Below are 20,210 nucleotides of genomic sequence, written 5' to 3'. Positions count from 1 at the left end.
AATTAAAATTATTCTAAAGTATATAAGAACATTTATTTTAACAGAATTTTAACAGAAATAAAATTTACAGTTATTTTGAGGACTTCTGCTGTTGACATGAAAGTAGCAAAATTAGGTCAAATGAAGAACGAGTCCACTCTTTTCACTATTTTATTTTGCATTTAACTGAGAATATTTTTAACACCTGCGTGATTTATTAGACAAGGATTTTTCCTAGACTTTTAGGTGACAATTGTCATCAAACAAGAGCACTGAAAAATAAGATCGATGAAGTATGGTCCACAGAAAAGGCTTATGAGGGATATGCAATAAAAATTCTGCCAGCTCCAAATCCTCTCAATCCAAATTAATTCCTTTCTGAATCCCTCATTCCTCTAGCACTCTTTCAGCAGCAGGAAATAACAATGACATTACTAAAACTCCCACATTTTTATAGAAGAAAAAAGGTAAGCAGAATAATCAAATCTTAGTTATCAAAGCAACTGCTTATTGAACTATCTAAGGAGCAATGTTAATTTTCTTTTGAAAAGGGTATTGAAGAAGACTTCTTCCTTTCTCACAGAGGAAGTATTTGCATGGTTCCACTGTGCAAGTTATATACGTATGTATGCACATGCACAATTTCATAACTACTTACTTTTCCTCAGTAAAATGTACAATTCATACAGTTCCACTTTGTGCAGCTCTGTGAAGAGCGGTAGATAAACTAATGCAAGATATTTTCCAGTCCAAATGTGGACATAGTCTCTCTTTTATTTTTATCTAGGAAATAGTGAGCAATTCCCTTGGAACTGCATGTTTTAGCATCTCTGAGTAATTAGCAAATTCTGTCAACAAAGCAGTCAGCAATGTTTCCTTTGTGCACAGATGCTATAGTTAACAAGAAAACTAAAATAATTAGGAAAGAAACTGGAAGTCACTCAATTAAGTAATTCCCCTGTATTTAATAATCTGTTTCTTAGCACTGCAGGCAGCAACTCAAGCAACTTTTTCCACTCGTCACCAAGCTCATACAAACTGAGGATTTTGTGGTCATTTTCTGGTCTATCTATTTACCTGTTACAGAAGTTTTCATTAAAGAGAGCACACTATGGCACAGAAAGAACATGATGGAGGCAAAGTTTCCAAAAGGTTGGCAAACAATAAAAAGGTTGTAAGATTTTTTTTATGAAAGTGAGGAGAAACTTCACTAAAAATAACAGAATCCACAGCACTCGAAGCAACCTTTCCTGAGAAGTCCTGTGTATGTAACCATAACTATTTCAGTCAGAAACTCCACAGTCCATAGCCTGGGTGTTCATCCATGGCAGCACCTAGCAGCTGCTGGCTCCCAACATTTTCTCACGCATCCGTAGCCCATTAAGTAACACTTTTGATTCTTACTTCTGAAGAAGCCTCTGCTTCTCCTTCTGCATTACACTTTTTGTATTTTTCACCTTTATTCCTATCCAGCTCATTTCCTTAGATCACCACCAGGTACAGAAAATGAAATCATATTCTCACTTTTGTTCTTATTAGACATGTCTTTAAAATGCTCCTTTCCAGAAATAAAATCATTAACATATATCCACACAGTCTCTGAGTGCCAGCCCTTTTTTTAGCACCTGACTAGCTTTAGGGTTAGTCTTCTTAACCTGGAATACATTTACAAAATATGATGAAAACCCTTTAAAAATCTGTTTGATTTAGACTGCATATTAGAGCAGAGAGATTGAATATTAGAGCAGAAAACATGTTCTCTGTGATCTACAAAATTATTTGACTTATTGCTAGCACTAGGTAGTCATATTGTCTCAGAAGTGACAACAATAAATACATTTTTATAAATTAAAAAAATCATAAATAAATACATTTTTATTTGTTTACACCTAAGGCAGCCCCTTGAGGTGCAATCACATAAGAAACATCTATGCCTCTTGCATCAGCCAAGCCTCATGGCCTGACTGTGGAAGTGGATCTGGGCCTTCTAGCTCCTGTTCAACCCTTGCAGAGCTGATAATGGTTAAGGTCTTGTGCTGTAGTTTCATAAGAGGAGATGCAGGAAGTCTAATATCCCAGATAAAAAGTGTTGGGGGCAATTATTTGCTTTAAAAAGACATCCTCCTGACTTGTTCCAGGATGCCAGGATAGGAGTCTAGTTCCAAGATTTTACAGGGTAGTATGATAATCTTACGAAATCTTAGAATCATTTAGGTTGGAAAAACCATTAAAGATCATTGAGTCCTACTGTCAAGTTCACAACTTAATCATGTCACTCAGTGTCAGATCTACATGTCTTTTCAGTATCTCCTAGGATGGTGATCCTACCACTTCCCTGAGGAGCCTCTTCCAATGCTTGACAACTCCTTCTGTGAAGAAGATTTTCCTAATATCTAAACTGAACCTCCCCCGGTGCTATTAGAGGCCATTTCATCTTGTCCTGACATTTGGTGTCTGGGAGAGGAGCTGGATCCCCACCACACTACAACCTCCTTTCAGTTAATTGTAGAGAGCAATAAGGTCTTCCTGAGTCTTCTTTTCTCCAGGCTAAACACCCCTAGCTCCCTCAGCTGCTCCTCATCAGACTTGTGCTCCAGACCCTTCATCAGCTTGCTCTTCACTGGACTTGCTCTAGCACTTCAATGTCCTTCTTGTAGTGAGGGGCCTGAAAACGATCCCAGTATTTGAGGTATGGCCTCACCAGTGCCAAGTACAGCAGGATGATCAATGCCTGCTGGCCACACTATGTCTGATTCAAGCCACAATGCCATTGGCCTTGGCCGCCTAGGCACAGTGCTGGCTCATGTTCAGCTGGCAATTATCACCTAACTGCATTTTATAGTTTCCAAAACCAAGCTCAATGTGAAAACAGAGATAGAAATGATCATCTTTGATCATATCCTGTACTTGTTTAGTTTTGATATATTTTGTGCAAGTGAACAGGCATTTGCTTCAGGCAAAATATACCTACAGCAATAGCTGGTTGACTTTTTATCCTAACTCATTCCTTACTCATCCTTTTTCCAAAGGCCTCACTCTGCTCTCTATTAGTATATCCCTCGTCATAATGTGTTTCACATTTCCAGCCATAAAAGCAGCAGATTCTGTTTGGTATTCAGCATTAAGTGTCCAAGTGGTTGCACAAGAGGGCCCACACATATGAACAGGCATTTTATATTAGCAACATCCATGCACAATTTGAATGCCCAAATAAAGTGTGGGCTCTGATGGGTGTTATTACGGTGTGAGATTCTACAGGTTGCTGTCTTTGCACAGACACTCAATAAGTCTGTAGTAGCTCCATCCTACAAGGCTTGCAGGGGTGTGACCCAGATGTCCTAGATGGGTAAGGCATTTGGGTTTGTAATCTGCCAAAAGATTCACTACAAGGGGTTATAATATGCAGTAAGATTCCATAAAAATGTAGTTATCATTATGAGTTGAAATAGTTGAATACTTACCCTCTGATCTGAACTTGAGTCACAGCGCTGATGTTGATATGGAGGTTCACTAAGTTGCTGGTGGGATTTATCTTGTTAGAACTGGAAAAAATACATACAAGTGTTAACAAAGGTTATTTATCAGAACTCTATATTATCACAGTACTCAATACACAAGGCCCACAGTTAAGATGTGATGCCACTGAACATTACAAAATTGGATTCCTAGTGCCACTCTTCAGTCTTGTAGGACACTGGTATTTATGTTTGATATTATTTGAGCTCATCACATGTTTAATTAACTCAAGCTGCCTTTAAAGAATCCTATGATGATGAACAAGATGATACAACTTTATTTGGCTCAGAATATCATGTAAATTCCTTGTACAATTTTGTTATCTGTGTAGATAGAAGTATCTGAATAGACTACAAGTTTGTTTCATGCATTGGAGGAAGGCAGTGTTAATGAACAAGACAAGCTTTGTTATAATAAAATTTATTTTTATGACTCTTCAAACTTGTGACTTTTGCGTGACAGAGTATTTGGGGAAAAAGAACCAAGGTCAACTGTTTCTTCTTTTCTTATTTTCTTCCTTCTCCTATCCAGAGAGTGTTTACTCTCTTAAAAACACTTAGCAGTGAAAAGAGATCCCTATGTTTAAAATCTAGTGCTCTCACTCCTACTGTCTTTTCTTGTTGCAAATCCTTAGTTATAAAGGTAGTTTCACTTACTTGAAAAGGCCATTCCTATGACTACAGCCCATTCATATAAAGAAAGGTTTGCAGGTTCAAATCAATGAAGATAAGTGATGTAATTACAGACTTAGACTTCAATCATGGGATTAATGACACTAAATTTGGATTTTTTTTTCCAAGCGAGTGTGGACTTCCTTGCCTCATGAACACTAAGTTTCTATTGCTGTCACAGTTTGCTGTTATCACATCTGGGTAGCATCAGTCAAATGGAAACATTCAGAGGAGGTCAGCATTCCCAGTGACTGACTCCTGAGGAGTAAAGAGTAATACTGCTTTGATCCAGACTTTCTGGTTACAGATTGCTAAAATTAAGAGCAGCTCTAATTTGTTTGTAAACTAATGCAGATTCCCATCAAACATTATTTGAACTTTTATGTAATCCTCTATGGCCATTGTTTTCAGTGTAAAAGTACAAAAACCATTTAAAATATAAAAATTATACCAAAACTTTGTTAGAATAAACTGCTCTCCAATTTGTATATTGGTCCTACTTTCCATAAAGCTAAAATACAGACTTTGATAATATATATCTGGCATTCCAACCTTGTTTGTGCTTTATGGCATTTTTTAGAGAAGAAAATAGTTTAAATAAAAGTGCCAGGACATCTCTCTCTCTATGGGGTACATAATTGCACAGCAAAATCCACGTCAGAAAAGGAATCAGATTTCAAGACACTACTCAGCCTCTTGCTTGTTTCTTATAAGTAATGAACTTCAGTCTTGCAAACCAAAATATTTATTTTCCACTTGATGTTTTGAAGTAAATCAAAGCTCTCTCTTTTGAATAAATTAAAGTAGAACTCAAATTCCGATGTATTCTTCCCTTTCCTTCTATTTAGGCAATTTCCTCCTTTTGCCTCATGGAGTTCTGTTCCCTTTTCATTGTAGGATTGTTTTACCTGTTCACTAAGGAGACAGAAATGCACAAACTGTCCCGCTGCTTGTGAATGAATGTACAAGACAGTGAGTTTTAACTCCAGGGTACATTCCCTATGCAGAGAGAAGTTTTGCTCTTTTACTCTTTCATTTTCTCTTGTTTTGTTTTGTTTTGTTTTGTTTTTTAAATAGCTGTCTGCTCTTCAGCATTTTCATACCAGTTTGTAGCCTAACACAAATATTTTCTTCCTTTACATTTGAGTGAGTTGCTTTCAGAGAGGAAGCATGAGATGTTGTCTCCTGAAGTTCAAACTTATTCCTCAGTAAATTCTTGTCACTTTTGAAAAACAGTGACCTACCTTCAATTCTTATTACCCAGAAAGATTTGACTACCCAGAAAGCTCTGGACCTCCCCAGTTTCACAGAGTGAAAAGGGTAGGGATGTGAGCCGTGGATACCCATTTAAAACTACTGCTTGCATTAAGAAATGAACAGTGGCATGGACAGGGGAGCTGCAAGTTAAATGTTATATCTCTCTCCAGAGGAGCCCACGTCCAGGTTTGCACAATCCCCAGCTTGCCAGCCAGACTCCAGGGAGAGGGCCGAGGCCTGACCTAATGGACTTCTGTGGCATTGCTGTGCCCTTCCTGAGTTTCTGCATGTCCTTTCCTTCAAGGGTTTTATTGTGGAGACATGACTTAAACATTTTAAATGTCTTAGTTATTTACCGTAATGAACATGATCAAGGCCCTCATTAAAGGCCAGACATTAGCAATTAAGTCTCTGCATGTGGGGCAGGGAGGGCCCCATCAGGAACTCCAGTGTGTATTTCATGAGGGCAGATGGAGCAGAAGCCCTGCCACCTACTGAAAAAGTCCCAGGTTTGATTTTGCTCTTATCCTAACCCAGCCTGCTCTGTGCTTTTTTATCCCTGTGGAAGAAGTACTGCTCTGTATAAAACACAAGATTCTACAGTATTAATATGTGAAGATTCTACAGTATTAATATGTGAGGCTCACAAGTGGGGAGGAAACTAATGGAAAATTACAAAGGTTCACCTGCATCAAACTGAAACAGTTCTCTCTCTTCATGCCAGTAAATCTGTTGAGCAGATTTTAACTGCTTTCATTTGCTAAATTTTTGTGAAGAGGCATGTCTGGTTTAATTCATGGCATGGTATGTCCGTACATATTCACCTTTGTTACAAAGTGATCACTGTTTATTGATTATGAAGTAGAAAATAAAGTTCAAATTTGGCAAATCTGTAGAAGATCCTTGGATTATTGACCATTAACCTGAATTTTAAAGAAATAAGACTGATTTTGCTAAAAGCTAACAAGGCTCCAACTCCAAAAATCCTCCTGAAGTGAGTTACCATTGGAAAACCCATGAAATAATTACTGATACTCAAGAGGAACCTTATTAAATAATAAACTTCATATGTCAATAGGAATTAATAATTAAAAAAACATGCTCTTGATAAAATATCTAACCTTTTTATCTGCAGCTCAAAATTGATGCTGAAATCCGCATTTTCAAAATGCTGAACAGAAAATCGAATGCCTGTGGAGAACTGAGAAAAAACCAAACAGCAGGTTACTAAGAACAGTTGATCTCTCCAGATCAATAAAGCAGTGCTGTTCAACATTGCTTTACACAGACTTAAACTGGATACTGTTGCTTTTCGAAATTAATATGAAATAACATCATCTAGTTGTTCTTAGGAAAAAAATACCATCCTGCCTGTGTATGTCACCAGATGGAAAACTTGGCTGGACACAGGAAAGATCAGAGGAATAGAGAAGAACACTCCCACGAACACAGCGGTGGGCCCTTCTTCATCCAGACAGTCTTTGCTTTGCTTTGCCAAGCCGAAAGAAAATAATAGTTGTCTGGCAGCTCTCATCCCTGCCTCCATCCATGCTTGCCTTTGTCCGGGTCTGCAGGGCTTCCTGGTCCCTGCATTGTCTCTGCACCTGTGAGCTCTACACTGCATGCTTTAGGTGTAGTGGGACTGACTGAGCACCTGAAGCTAAATTAGCAGCAGTTTTAATTTACTTCTAGCTTGACTCTTTACTTCCATTGCAGTTCTGTTAAGGGGAATACAGTTTCAAAGTTATATTTGCAGTTCAGCTTGCCACAACTTGCAGTAAATGACCAGAGGAGATAGTAAAACACCCAGTTCCCAAAACTGAAGGAGGTAAGTGCTTCCACAGGTGCTCCCTTGCATTTATGCAGACCTGGTTTCCTCCCACTGACAAGTTCCATTTGCTTTACAAGAAGAGTAGGGATAAGCAGAGTAAATTAATTCAGAAGAGAGAACAGCTAACTAGAGAAGGGATATACAATAGCCTATGGTGGGGTCTCTGTAAACCTCTTGTTGGGCATATGTACAGCCCCAGTGTGTAAGTGGCAGGTGAGTAAGGGGAGAAGCCATCTGCCCTCAATGTAAAATTAATAAAAGTCTAGTGCAATGTTTAAATTATTGTTTTTAATTGTATAACTGCACATTTTAAATCTGGTTATTTTTGAAATGTGAATTTTGCAACTCCTATAAGTTTTCACTCCCCCTCTATTTTCCATCTGGCCTGATGGTAGAGTTTTTTGCAGCACAACATGCACATTGTGATTTCATTTTTTAAAAAGGATGGTTACACATAGACTATTCTCCATGTGGAGAAACAGTCTTCCTGAGAAATTAACCAAAAGGCATTAGGAAATGAGGACATAATTCCCTCATTTCTGCCAATATCTGAGTAGATTGGGGAGTGGGAGGGAAGGAAGAAAAAGTTGTCTGCTTGGCATAATTTCCTTGGAATACTTGAGGTAACCTTGTCAGCAGGATGGGACACATGTTTGGGAATTACATTCAACATCATTGAAGAGGAAGAATTTTCTTCCATGGATGTAATTTCATATGTTTAAGCAATTCCTTTTTCCCACCAATCTTTTTTCATTTCATTCTCCTTCTTCACTTACAGTGGTGCAACACAATCTTAATCCATCTCCAGAACAAGATTTACCTAACATGTTTCAACCACTTTCAGCTGGCCCATGCTGAAGCAATACTGTCATCATAAATGGAATGGCAAGTTCAAATCTTTGAATTTTGATTATCTTAATGCCATAGTTACAGTTGATCTCTCCTTTTGGAATCAAAATCTTTCATAAGAAAAGACAGCGCTCATTAAATTACTCAGAAGTTGAACAGCTGATTTGGAATAGAGATGTAAGCTCTTGTTAAGCCCACTTTTTGGAGATGATATTGACTGTATTGATATTCCATTCACCTTCAAAATATAATGACTTTCTTTAGTCTTTGAGACAAAAATTTCCAAATATTCAATTCACCATTTCTCCTACTGTTTTTATGAACCAGTCTAAATAAATTTGTTTCCACTTACAGCAGAAAAAAATTTAATGAACCAATGATAAAATTTTCATCAGATAGAGCAGACATAAACTACAGTTTTGATGATCTATTACACTCCTGAGGCTCAATCCCCTATTTAATAGTGAAACACACTCCTACTGCACAACTCTAATAAGTTGCAGATGTTGTCTTTGTAGACTTGTATGACTTTGTTCATGTCAAGTAACCCTTGACATTGCTACTAAAAATGGGCAAAGATGCTCACATGCCCTTGCTGAAAACCCACTGAGGCCAAAGGAGTTGAACTTCCTTGAACCTGTAACTTAACAATCACTCAACCTCCTCATTTTAGCAGGGCATAAATTTTATCAGAATAGTTTAATTTTACTTAAAAATTTCAAAGTGAAGGTAGCTTCTTTAAAATTTCATTATTTCCATGTTTGTAACATCATGTGCCTTTGAAATTCATGCCATTTCTGTTATTATTGATAAGTTTGAAACTATTATGTTTGACAGGATTTAGGAGTATGCTGGGAGACAGAAGTATAGCCTTTTTTGAACTGTCTTATGGTGCATAAGAAAGATAAAACCTGATGCTCTTGAAGAATCAGTTTGATACTTAACAAGGAAGAGGCAAGATTTTCCAAGCCTCCAGTCTTCTAACCTTATTTCTATTTATTTCTATTAACTTCCAAATTTTTCTATCAGATTTTTAATAAAACCTTCATCTCACTTGCTAACACCACTAAACAAGCTTTAGGAAGCTTGTCAGTCTGATCCATTTCAGTGTCATAAAAAAAATGTTGAACAATCTTTGCCAGTGAGATGCTATCAGACATTTAGTTTTCATTCTGGGCCATGTGGCATTGAGGCTTTCCTCACCATGTCTTTTTATCTTCTTCTTTACTGTTTCTTTTTTTTTTTAACTTCAAAGATATTACCAAAAAGGTTACATATTTTTCTGTGGCCAGTAAACAATTCTAAGGACACAGATGTCAATAATGCATTTTGAAGATGTGAAGTGTCAGACATCTCTGTAGTCTGCTGCAGTAATATCCGATGGGTTATATTACAAAATCCTGACATAACCCTCATACTCAGAAGCTGATCTCCAAGAGCTCAAGAATTGTAGGACTTCAGGGTGCTGGAAAGTCATTAAGGTGACTCAATAGTTAAGAGTTTTAGGAATGTTTGATTTTGACCTAACCCTTCCTTCCCACTCACAACTTCCACAAAGAGTCCCTTTCTGACAGTATTTTGAGAATAACTGATCTCCTGCCAGGGCAGAATTGTTTTGCAAAATTGGAAATGGATCAGAGCAACTTTGTGAGATTTATGCAATTTGTACAAGGGGCTGGTATTTTGCTTTTGAAAGAACATTTGCCATCATAAATATGTTTGGACCAAAAAACCACAAGTCCTTTCACCTTTACTGAGCCTCCAGGAGAGTTGGCTTCAAAGATAAACTTAGGATTTAAGATTTTGCTCACTCTAATCAAACAATTTTGCCATCTGGCTTTGTAATGCTCTATCTTTGTATGCCTCAATTTTCAAGGGTTGGATTATTTTGTTATAAACTAGAAAATCCTTAAATATATTATGAACCCTGCTGTTTTATTCTGCTACTTCTAAGTCTCTGTGGAGTAGTTTGCTTAAGAAAATCTGGTAATGGCACTTATGGCAGGGCTAGAGTTGATTCTGAAGAAAAGAAGGATTAGTTATGCAGTGAAAATTCATAATGAGACAGGTGACCATAGTACTGATTTAGTGGCCACCAAATGGCATTCCTGAAGTCTTCACACTGCTAGCATTTTGGGTCAAGGATGATGTGGAAACAGAAGTTTGGATTCAAAGGGAGGAATATGAGACACTGACACACTCAGACCTTTCCACTACTTATGCTTATGACAATATGCAAATCACAAAGATTTTCTCCTTGGTACGTAAGTTAAGTGTCTCTTGTGTTTAGTCTTCCTTTTCTCTTCCAAACCCAAGGGGTTTTATGCTCTCCTGCCCCCCTCCACTGCATCCCAATCACCCACAAGATTCTTGTCCACTTCTGTCTGTATCTTGAGAATTTGCTTCTGCCTTGAAATTAACTAAGAAACTACCAAGCAGGTAAGTAGAATTGCTGTTTTTCAATACAAGAACTTATTTGCCTCTACCTGGAATTTGGCTCGTGCTTTGTCCCATCATTGCATCCCATCCTCCCACTATGAAAATTCCACTCCTCAGAAATGTTTTCAATTACTCTTAGCTTTTAGGAGTTTTACTTAGCAGAATAAAACAAAACCTACAAAATCCTTTTGCCTTCTTGTCTGTGTCCTTCCCAGAAAATGTTTATCATATTATCCTCAGACTTCTAGTTCACAGTAGTTTTATGAACAAGGATCTTCACCAGGAAGATTCCTCTTCCCAGGAGGTCCATCACCTAGGGATCAGTTTTCAATGGTTCCCACCTCCTTGTAACCCCAAAGAATCCCTAGGACTCCTTGTGACCATGCAAGCAGATGACTGTATGAGACACCTGCCCTTATTCACTTTCAAAAGTTCTGTGGCCAATCTGAGGCTATCCCTAGGATCCAAGGAAACTTATTCTAGTCCCAATCTCCTATATGACCCATTTGGTTCTGCTGAGGTCAATCATGAACAGCTTCAGGATCATAAAGCCGGGAAAGACTCTCTCTGTAGAGAGGCTGAAGACTGAAATATTGATCTTCCATAGAGCAAACCTTAACTTAGCAGGGATTTTGAAAATACTAAAGAAATTTGCTTTGGTTTCTCTGCAAAGTCATAGGTCCAATATGAAATTAAAACAATTGTATGTTTCAATTAAAAGCTATTATTTCTTCCTGATAAATGTTCATGCTGTTGACTGCTTCATTTTTATTCGGACAGTTTTTAATCTAGATATTGATGTTTGGATTATTTTCTTTTAGTTAAATATTTACAGCACTTACAAATTTTTGAGAAACACTAAATTCCTCTGCAAGAGCATCCATGGCTGAACATTCCTGGATTTAACACTTTTGGGATTTCCTGGACTGTTTTGTCACGAAACAGGGACAAAGGACAACAATTTTTGATTTTTTAATCTCCAAACCTATTTTTAATCCTTATCTAGTGTTCATCATCAGTTGTTATTCAGTTCCACTTTTGTCCAAAAACAAGGCTACCATCATCCCATCTAATGTGTGGTATGATTTATGAGAGACTGTCTTAGGAAAATCTTTAGAATTGCAATAATATCTTGAAGCACAACTTTATTCCAACCACATTTTCCTGGATATAAACTGGTAAGACAACCATTATGCACTCAAGAATCAGGCTGAAGAAGTTGTCATTTACTATACATATATCTGAATATTTTAAGCAGAGGGAATACTAACAGGGAGAAATAAACAGATCACATTAAGGATTGGAATTCTCATTATACTACTGCAACTTCTGTGATAAATTGAGTCACTCTCACTTTTTTAAGTGACATAAAACCCAAGTTCTAGTGTAATTAATCTTTTAGAAAAACAAATTTTTAATTTTTCAGAAGCACAGTACTGCCTCTAATTATACCGACAAATTCTTGTTCAGGTAAACAATTTGGTTTATGTGCTGCTTACTGGTAATTCTGGTAATTGAATAAATTTCCATTTGTTCCTCTTTAAAATCAAATTAGATAAAAATCAGTAAATGCATCTGGTTTTCCCTTACGTTTGCGCCAGCCACCATGGGGTTCCCAAGATCACAAACCACCATTCTAGTTTCATTTTCCATCTTGTAATCACAGCTCAATACACGCAGTGCCTGCAACAAAAGGACACCAATACGGAGGTCAGAGATCACAGTGAAATGTATCCAGTTGGGAAAGTGATGCCTTTTTGACTGTGACCTTACTTTTGATTTCGGACACCTGCTCAGTGCACTATCAAAACATTTACTTGGTTATTGTCAGACAACGGGGGAAAACTGATGCCAGTGAAAAACAAACAGGATAGTTTCCCAGTACCTTAAGGATCATGATGAGATCACTCTATGTCTAGTTTTACCATGCAGCTTTGTTGTTGTGAATCATTCCTATAGCCATAATGACTCAACAGAGAAAAAAAGAGTAGGCAAAACTAGGCAAGGAGAATAGGTCTTACACCGATTACAATGGTTGTGTTATCCATCCCCAAAAGTCTCTATAATGAGTTCCTGGCATTGGCAAAACCTGATTATGGATCAATTCTAGATCTTTTTTTTTCCAATCTATGTTAAAATACTTAGAATATTAAATATTTCTGTAGAAACATAAATTGTTATGTGTGTTTATAAATTAGCAACAGTGGAGATAGGCTTTCACATTATTCAATATACAGGTTTTTATTGTTCATAGCAATCTTTATCACTGGTAGTATCGCCTGTAAACAAAACAAACTGTAAGAGGAGGAACAGCTATAAAATACTGCAAGTTAGGAGATACATAATAAGACGAAGCAATAAAATGTGGTTTGTTTTTTTCTGTTTTCCTCTTTGACATCTTCAGTAATTGAAGGCATTTCCATAAATGTGCAGAAGTAAACCAGCTTTGTAAAAGCAGGATGCAGCAAGTTGCATTACCTTTCTGCTCATTTGTGATTCTCACAGATGAAGCAGTGCGAACAAGTTCATGCTCTTTATATAAAACGACCTGGGAAGTCTCTGGACAAATTCACCCTATCTGTAAAAGCCAGCATGGACATGCTGTCCTCAGCATTTCCTGAGATTAAAAGAAAAGACAGGACATGTCCTAAACAGAGCCCATGTGAAGCATGCCCTCAGCACACACCTCATTGCACACTGACATTTTTACAGTTTGGAAGGAGGAAACAAAGTTTGTTACACAGCATGTCCAGTGCACTAATAGCCTTCCCAAACCTCTCTAGGGTTGGGAAGGAAGGATTTTTACACTCTTTCCAGCTGGTTCATTAAAGGTGGGAAGTAACACATGGGAGAAAAGAGGGTGTTAACACAGTTGAAATCAAACTTGTCTGGAAAATTGTCCATTTGATCTTGGTGTGTGGGTTTATAGTTTTGCTTTTGTTAGGGATGGGGAGTTGAAACTGAGGTCTAAAAGTTAGAAGTAAATACTCGTTTATATTAGATATTTGGCAGTTTCTTTAAAAATGCTGTATCATAGACCAGCACAGAGCAAATCAGCCCTTATCACACATTTTTTTCCCCTCAAAGGCTGAGAAAATACAGGAGTTTTGCAAGTAGTTCTTTTGCAATTTGGAGGCTATGTTCCTAGACTGAAAATGATTAATGGTACAGAATTCATATCACCAGCATCACAAAAACTAATTTGTGTGGTATAAAGATGTGACAAAGGGTCAGCCATGGTAGAATTCCTTCAATAATGAGATTTACTGCCTTTGATTTTGCACTGATCACCTTTTTGAGGTGGTTAAGTAGAAAGTACGAAAATTCAAACCAGAGAGGAAGCAAGCAAGAGCTGAGACTTGTACATCTACTACTGTCAGTATCAGTGAGTTCATATGTAACTCAGCCAGATGGAAGGGTTTGCCACAAAGCCCTTCTACCTAACACTGGTAGCGATTTATATTTCTGTAGCAGCACATGGTCTTTTTGGCAATCTTGAGCAGAAGTAAAACCTCAGCAATTAACACATGTGTTCCCAGGGTGCATTTCAACTAGAAAGTGATTGGATGCTTTAAGTAATCCAGGCAGTCCACCAACTTGAAACTCTTTTTCATGGTTGTAGTGATGAATTACTAATTGATGTCAGAACAGTTAAGCACAGCAGGCTGGTGAGCGATACACTTCCTCTTTTCTTTACCATCACCTACCAATTTTATTTTCTACAAAAAAGGGAACGGATTAGGTACCTTCCTTTAGCCAATGTATGTATCTAGTTGATGTATGAAGAAGTAGTCTTTGTCTTCATTGGGCTCAAATCACCTCTCATCTAGCCAGCTACAATGTACTTAGTATAAGAATTTTCATGTAAGACAAGGATGTTTCAGGTCTTTTTCTTAAGACTGCCATGCTTTAGTCCAGAAAGGCATGGGGGAAATGGCTCCATTTATCCATTGCAATACAGATCTGGATGTGATCTGCCCCCCTCTGCAGTTTCCAACCTGAGCAGAGGCAGTTCTGCCAACATACATAATATTTTTGGTGTGTAACAAATACCTGTTAGTGCTTTGTATCTGCCTGATTTGTTTCTGCTAATTAGTCCGTAAGAATTTGGGCCCAAGCTTTTGCTACTAAGGCAGGATTGAGCTGTTCAATATGGGCAACTGTCATGGAGCAAAGGATTAGTGCACAGTACTCAGGCAATGGCTGGGGATTCAAACACACGGTCATGCTAGTGACTATTTCAGAATAAGAATGTGCCATATGGCAGTATGTGCTGTCTCTGCATCTACTGCTGGAAGTATGAGGTAATATAATGTAGTTGTACTTTCTTCATAGCTGCTAATTCTAGTAAATTCACACCTACTGCATATGAACAGTTATTGCAAGCCAGTGGGTTTCCAGTAACTAGTGAAGCTGTGGTAATTTCTTATTTACGTGGCCTCTGGACCTTCTAAGTGTTTCCACAGTACAACTGATGATTTCATTTTAAGTAATTCTATTTCAATCATCAGCTTTTGACTGGAGGAACTTTCAGCATCTGCAGGAATCAACGAAGCTCCAAAATCATGTCCTTGACCTCAGACTTTAAGGTCACACACATTCTCTTGCCTCTTCACTTTTATATGATCACATTTCTGCAAATTGCAGTTCATTTTTTATGCAGTTGCACAGTCTGTGTGTAATATTCTACAGAATCAGGTCTGAGATCAGAAGATAATGCCAAGTGAGGCAGGTCAAACACTATTGCATAAAGATGAAGGGAGAAGGTAGAAGGCAAGTGAATTTTCAGTTAAGTTTTTGACTTCAAGAGCTTCCTAGTGTAATTCAAAAGATATAGAACAACACAATATATTATTAAAATGAAATAAAGGAAAAAAAGCAGGGCTGGACAGGAGGCACTGATGGTGTCTCTCTATTAAGCGCTTAATGTGTGTTTCTCTTAGATAGACTAAATCCACAATAGCCTCACAATAAAGCAGACAAATATCCTCTATGAGTATAGTTACTTTGAAATTATGAGAGTGTAATTGAATGATTTGATTCTACAGATTATTCAGTTCCATCAGAAAATGTATCAAGTGATTTATTCAGCTGAGTACATTTCATTTATTCACGTCTCAGCCTACCTGTTTTGTTGGCTCAGAGGTGAATCCTATCTCTGCCTTAATATGAGGAATTCTGCAGTTTGGAGAAAAACAGCTACAGAGAAGACTGTAAACACAGACACAACGAAGAGTAAATGCAATCCTAGAGGCAGAGCTTTACTAACATGATTGCAACAGGCTCTACCATAAATCCACCCGTCTGCTGAAACTGCTCTGTATTAAATTAAGTGTATTTCAGGAGCAGTCACAGAGGCCTCATTGGCAGGATACAATACAAACACAAAAATAGGAATTGAAATCCTGACTCCTTTGCAAGTGACATGAAAACTGTCATTTTCATCTGTAGTCCATGCCTCAAAAAGTGCCTGCAGACCGGGAGACTTTTTTTCCATATACCTCAGTGTTTACTGCATCCAGTGTGATAATTTCTTCTGTTACCTTGTCAGTTCAAATTGCTGTATTTTCTCAAAGCCCTGTAAGTTGAATGAACTCAGTCCTTCTCATTTATACTCACTAATACTATGACTCCTAAGAATTTGGTCATCCTGGTAACAGCATTATTTACATTTAGAAAGTTTTAGAATAAATTTATAATATCAATTTCTTTATCAAATACACTTAGAAGTTAATTTTATAGTTTACTTAATGGAACTATAATATTGTAAAAAACATAGTTTTAAGACATATACATTTACCATTTAAAAACAATGGAAAGAATAAACTTCCTTTCAGTGCCATTTGTTATCATTGTAAAAAAGGTCCTTGCAATGAAGAAAGAAAGACACTAAAAATTATGCAGAAAGTAGGAGTAATGTTTTGATCCTTCTCAGAAAGAACATGATGACATCTTTTTGAATGGAGTAAGTATGAAAAGCAAGAGAATATGAAATAAATTATGTGTGGGAGTGAACTAAGTAAATGTGGGCAAAAGGAAGGTGGTTTTTTATAAATCTACAGTGATTCAGAACTAGATTTGTCAGAAAGGTATTTTATCTTCCACAAAATCTGGAGAGAATGAAGCAGTTGTATTATGTTTCCTGGGTTTTTAAATTTTGTTTAAAAAAAAAAAAGTATTCTAAATTTAAAACTCCTTCCCAACCCATTCTAGCTTCTCTTTATTCTTCCCAAGCAACAGAATCTCCCATGTATTCCTTACTTCCTTCCTTCCTTTCTCCATGAGTCTATTATGTTGGCACTATAAAATTCAGTTTTTCCTAAAATCACAAAAAACTCTGAATGGTTTCTCTCCGGTCCAAATCATAGAATAGTTTGGATTGGAGGGGACTTTAGAGATCATCAGGGACACCTTCCACTAGACCAAGTTGCTCCATCCAACCAGGCCTTAAGCACTTCCAGGAATGGGGCATCCACAGCTTCTCTGGCTGTGTTTTAGCAACTTGTTCCAGTGTGTCACCATCCTCACAGCCAAGAAATCTTCTCAATATCTAATCTAAACCTTCTCTCAATTTGAATTAATTCTCCCTTGTCCTGTCACAACATGTTTGTGTAAGAAGTCTTTCTTTTAGGCTTCCTTCAGGTACCAGATAGCTTGATTCAGCCCAGCATGTTTGGCTTTCTGGGCAGTGAGTCCAGACTCATGTCCAGCCTCTCACCCACCCCTACCCCAGGCCCTTCAAAAGATAGATATGTGCTAATATATGCTGTGGGTTTTGGAGTTAAGTGCCTCCTCTGACACCTTGGTAATGTCCAAAAGAACAGCAAAAGATTTCTACTGAGGAATGAAGGAAAAAGGTAATCCTGTGTAGTATATTAAAGAGAACTTTAGTTTTGTAAATTACAGTACAAAAAAACAGAGGCTTTGCTAAGAGAACAAAAAGAATAAACAATAGGAAAAGGCTGGTGTCTTTAAGATATACTTCTGAGATGTGAGGTTGCACAGAATTTCTATCATCTTTGATGATATCATCACTTCTTCTTGTAATTTGTTCTGTAATTTTTTTCAGACTAGGTTAGAAATCCATTAATAAAGTCAATGACAGAAGGAGAATAAGGAAATACCTTGTAAGTTACTTTCAACTTCCTTAAAAACATTTGCCTTTAGAAAGGAAATTAACTTGCTTTCTCCCACTCTCACCCTTGAGGCCCTTTTGAACATTCCAGGCACTAACAGAAAAAAGCAGGCTCATGTTGCAACAGCTTGGGAGATTTATGTGCAGATGAGGCGATTCAGCCTTGCTGTCCAACAGAGAATACATGAACACTCTGCTTGTTTGCAGGATTATGTTTCATCTTTGCTCTTAAAAAACAAACAGACCCAAAAAGGAAAAACACTGCATGTTCAGTACAGCTCAGCAGGACTTCAGTCAAAATTAGTCCTTCTGTGAGCACTGGCACATTTTAAATGATTGCATTTTTAGCCCATTCATAACATAAAAGAATGATGACAAGGGAAAACAACTTTGTCAAATTTATACTGCAGTTAATGTCCAAGTATTCGGGATACTGGAGACTGGGACACCCTTAATAATGGTAAAACACTGGTGTGCTGAGAGAGGAGACAGCAGTGTCCGAGTACCTGGGGTTCAGCAGAACTCATTAACTCTGACTGGGACCTGCTACCATGGGATCCCAGGTTGGAAGCACTCAGGTATTTTGGCAGTATTACTTTCTGCTACTGGTAGTGTTTACTGGTTCAAAATATGAACTATGTGAATATCTCTATTCCTAGGAGAAATGTGACACTATTTGTGTAGAATTATAACTGAGTTAACAGGAAGGAGCTGAACCTTTGCTGGGTCTGAACAGAATGGTCCTGTCCTTCCCAACTTTTGGAGGCATGACTAATCTTTACCCTGGGCTTTGCAAGCAAGGATAGGTGAGAGTTGATGGAATCTCCTTTCCTGAAAGGAACCTTTTTATGTACTGCTTTCAGCTGGTACAGCCTATGTAGGTTATCCTTGCTCTCAGTTGCCTGCTTCATTATCGCTAACATTTTGATTTTCCTTTACCTTGTTGTTGCGTTCAACCCCAGTGTAATCTGCTTCAGGTGGAATCTTTATATGTAGCTCAGCTTCATAGGCTCCTTCCCCATCATTCCTTGCATTTATTATGAGCATGACAAAGTTTTCTTCTCCAATTATTAGCTGATCTGTATCTCTGTATAGAACATACTACATGTCAGGAGTTAAAACAGGCACAATTAGGATTTACATATGAATAAAGCAGAAGAAAATTTTGCTCTCAGAGCATCTGCTCTGGAAAATACTTTGTGAACACAAAATAAAATATTTTCCATAAAAAATGACCCCATGAAAAAGTGTACCAGAACCTAGGTAGACAAGATGTCAAGAGAAATCCCACCATGGGCTAAGTGGACTAGCACAGAACTTGGAAGTTACTGGTATAAATTTCAAAGCCTGATTGCTTTCTAAACAGCAAGAAGTATTTAGTGGAGGAACCACTTGCCACAGGGGTCTCATCAGCATTGTTTTCTGGCGGACACAAAGTTCGTTGTTTCCTCCTCATGCCCATTGTAAAACAAACAATGAAAGAAATTCTTCTGAGACCTGCCATGGCACTGTGCCTTTTTGTTTTACAACTACAGACTGATTCTGACTCTATGGCACAGAGACAGCTAACTGTCAGATGTTCCCCCCTCGTCCTGCTTGGCATATTTCTCCCTCCATAGGAAAAATTGTTGCCATGTTTCGATTTTTTTTTTTTTTTAAGATTAATTTACTTCACTGTGTATTGAGTTCAGGAGAATTGCATCCAAGTTCAAAGTCACTGGCACACTGAAACAAAAAAATCTTGAAACCTCCTGTAATCAACAATTTGTATTATCTCTTGGTTTTCAGAGAACTAGGACCACTCCTAACAAACACCTACAAAAACTATTTTCTATGATAACCATTGAACATCATGAATGTGGTTTGCAGGTGTGTATTTCTCCATGTCTTAGTTTTATAGATGAAATGGATGCACAGATTAAAATCTGGAAATCAGGTAAGGATTATTAGCTACGGAAATCAACAGAACTGTGTTCTACATACTGCATTCTATTGCAACAGTTAGCAGTGTTTGGACTCTCTTATATACAGCACAATTTATTTTATTTAACTTACGGCATAGCAGAAAGTTGCAAGTCAGGAATACATATGTTGTCCTCCCCACAGTCAACCAGAATGTAAGCCTGTATTATTGCAAAGTAAAAAATTATAATACAGTTAGTACGTGCCTTGGAGTCCAAATCACTTCATTAAATGTCTCTAACCTAAATGTCTTAAATACCACTAGCACTGCTTTAGCAAATTAAATCTTTTTCTTCTTTCTGTAAGTTCCTTTTTACATGGTAGCTGGAGACTATTTAGATGGTCAAATATGTCCTTAGCAAAATCATACAATCTTTAGGCCCTTTCCCACACTAACTTGGCTTACATATTCTAGAATGTAATCAAAACTATGGGCACAAGAAAGTTTTGGAAGTGCTTGAAAGGCCTGATGGTTCTACATTTATATTCAGTCTACATTTTGTATTAATTAAATCCCTGTTGTGTAATTTCTGGCCATGATACTCTCTTTTAAGGAAGATGACAGGCATAA

General features: G+C 37.5%; 1 protein-coding gene across 2 annotated transcripts in view; it reads right to left on the bottom strand.

Annotated features, from left to right (window-relative positions):
- Positions 1–20,210, bottom strand: part of ITGA8 (integrin subunit alpha 8) — a 114,128-nt gene that overhangs the window by 40,316 nt on the left and 53,602 nt on the right. For both annotated transcript variants that reach the window (XR_014849721.1, XM_085050622.1), the window contains exons 19-23: positions 19,733–19,800; positions 18,617–18,764; positions 12,133–12,225; positions 6,545–6,624; positions 3,441–3,521 (exon numbers count right to left, since the gene is read on the bottom strand). Coding sequence is in view for 1 of the 2 variants with exons in the window: in XM_085050622.1 (XP_084906748.1) it covers positions 3,441–3,521; positions 6,545–6,624; positions 12,133–12,225; positions 18,617–18,764; positions 19,733–19,800 (470 nt within the window). In the remaining variant the exon portion in view is untranslated. The remainder of the gene's footprint in view (positions 1–3,440; positions 3,522–6,544; positions 6,625–12,132; positions 12,226–18,616; positions 18,765–19,732; positions 19,801–20,210) is intronic.

Source organism: Lichenostomus cassidix, chromosome 2 (assembly GCF_008360975.1).
Source record: "Lichenostomus cassidix isolate B80296 chromosome 2, HeHo_3.0, whole genome shotgun sequence".
NCBI lineage: Eukaryota > Metazoa > Chordata > Aves > Passeriformes > Meliphagidae > Lichenostomus > Lichenostomus cassidix.
The sequence above is the reverse complement of the archived record's forward strand: the minus strand, read 5'-3'. Positions and strand labels throughout refer to the sequence as shown.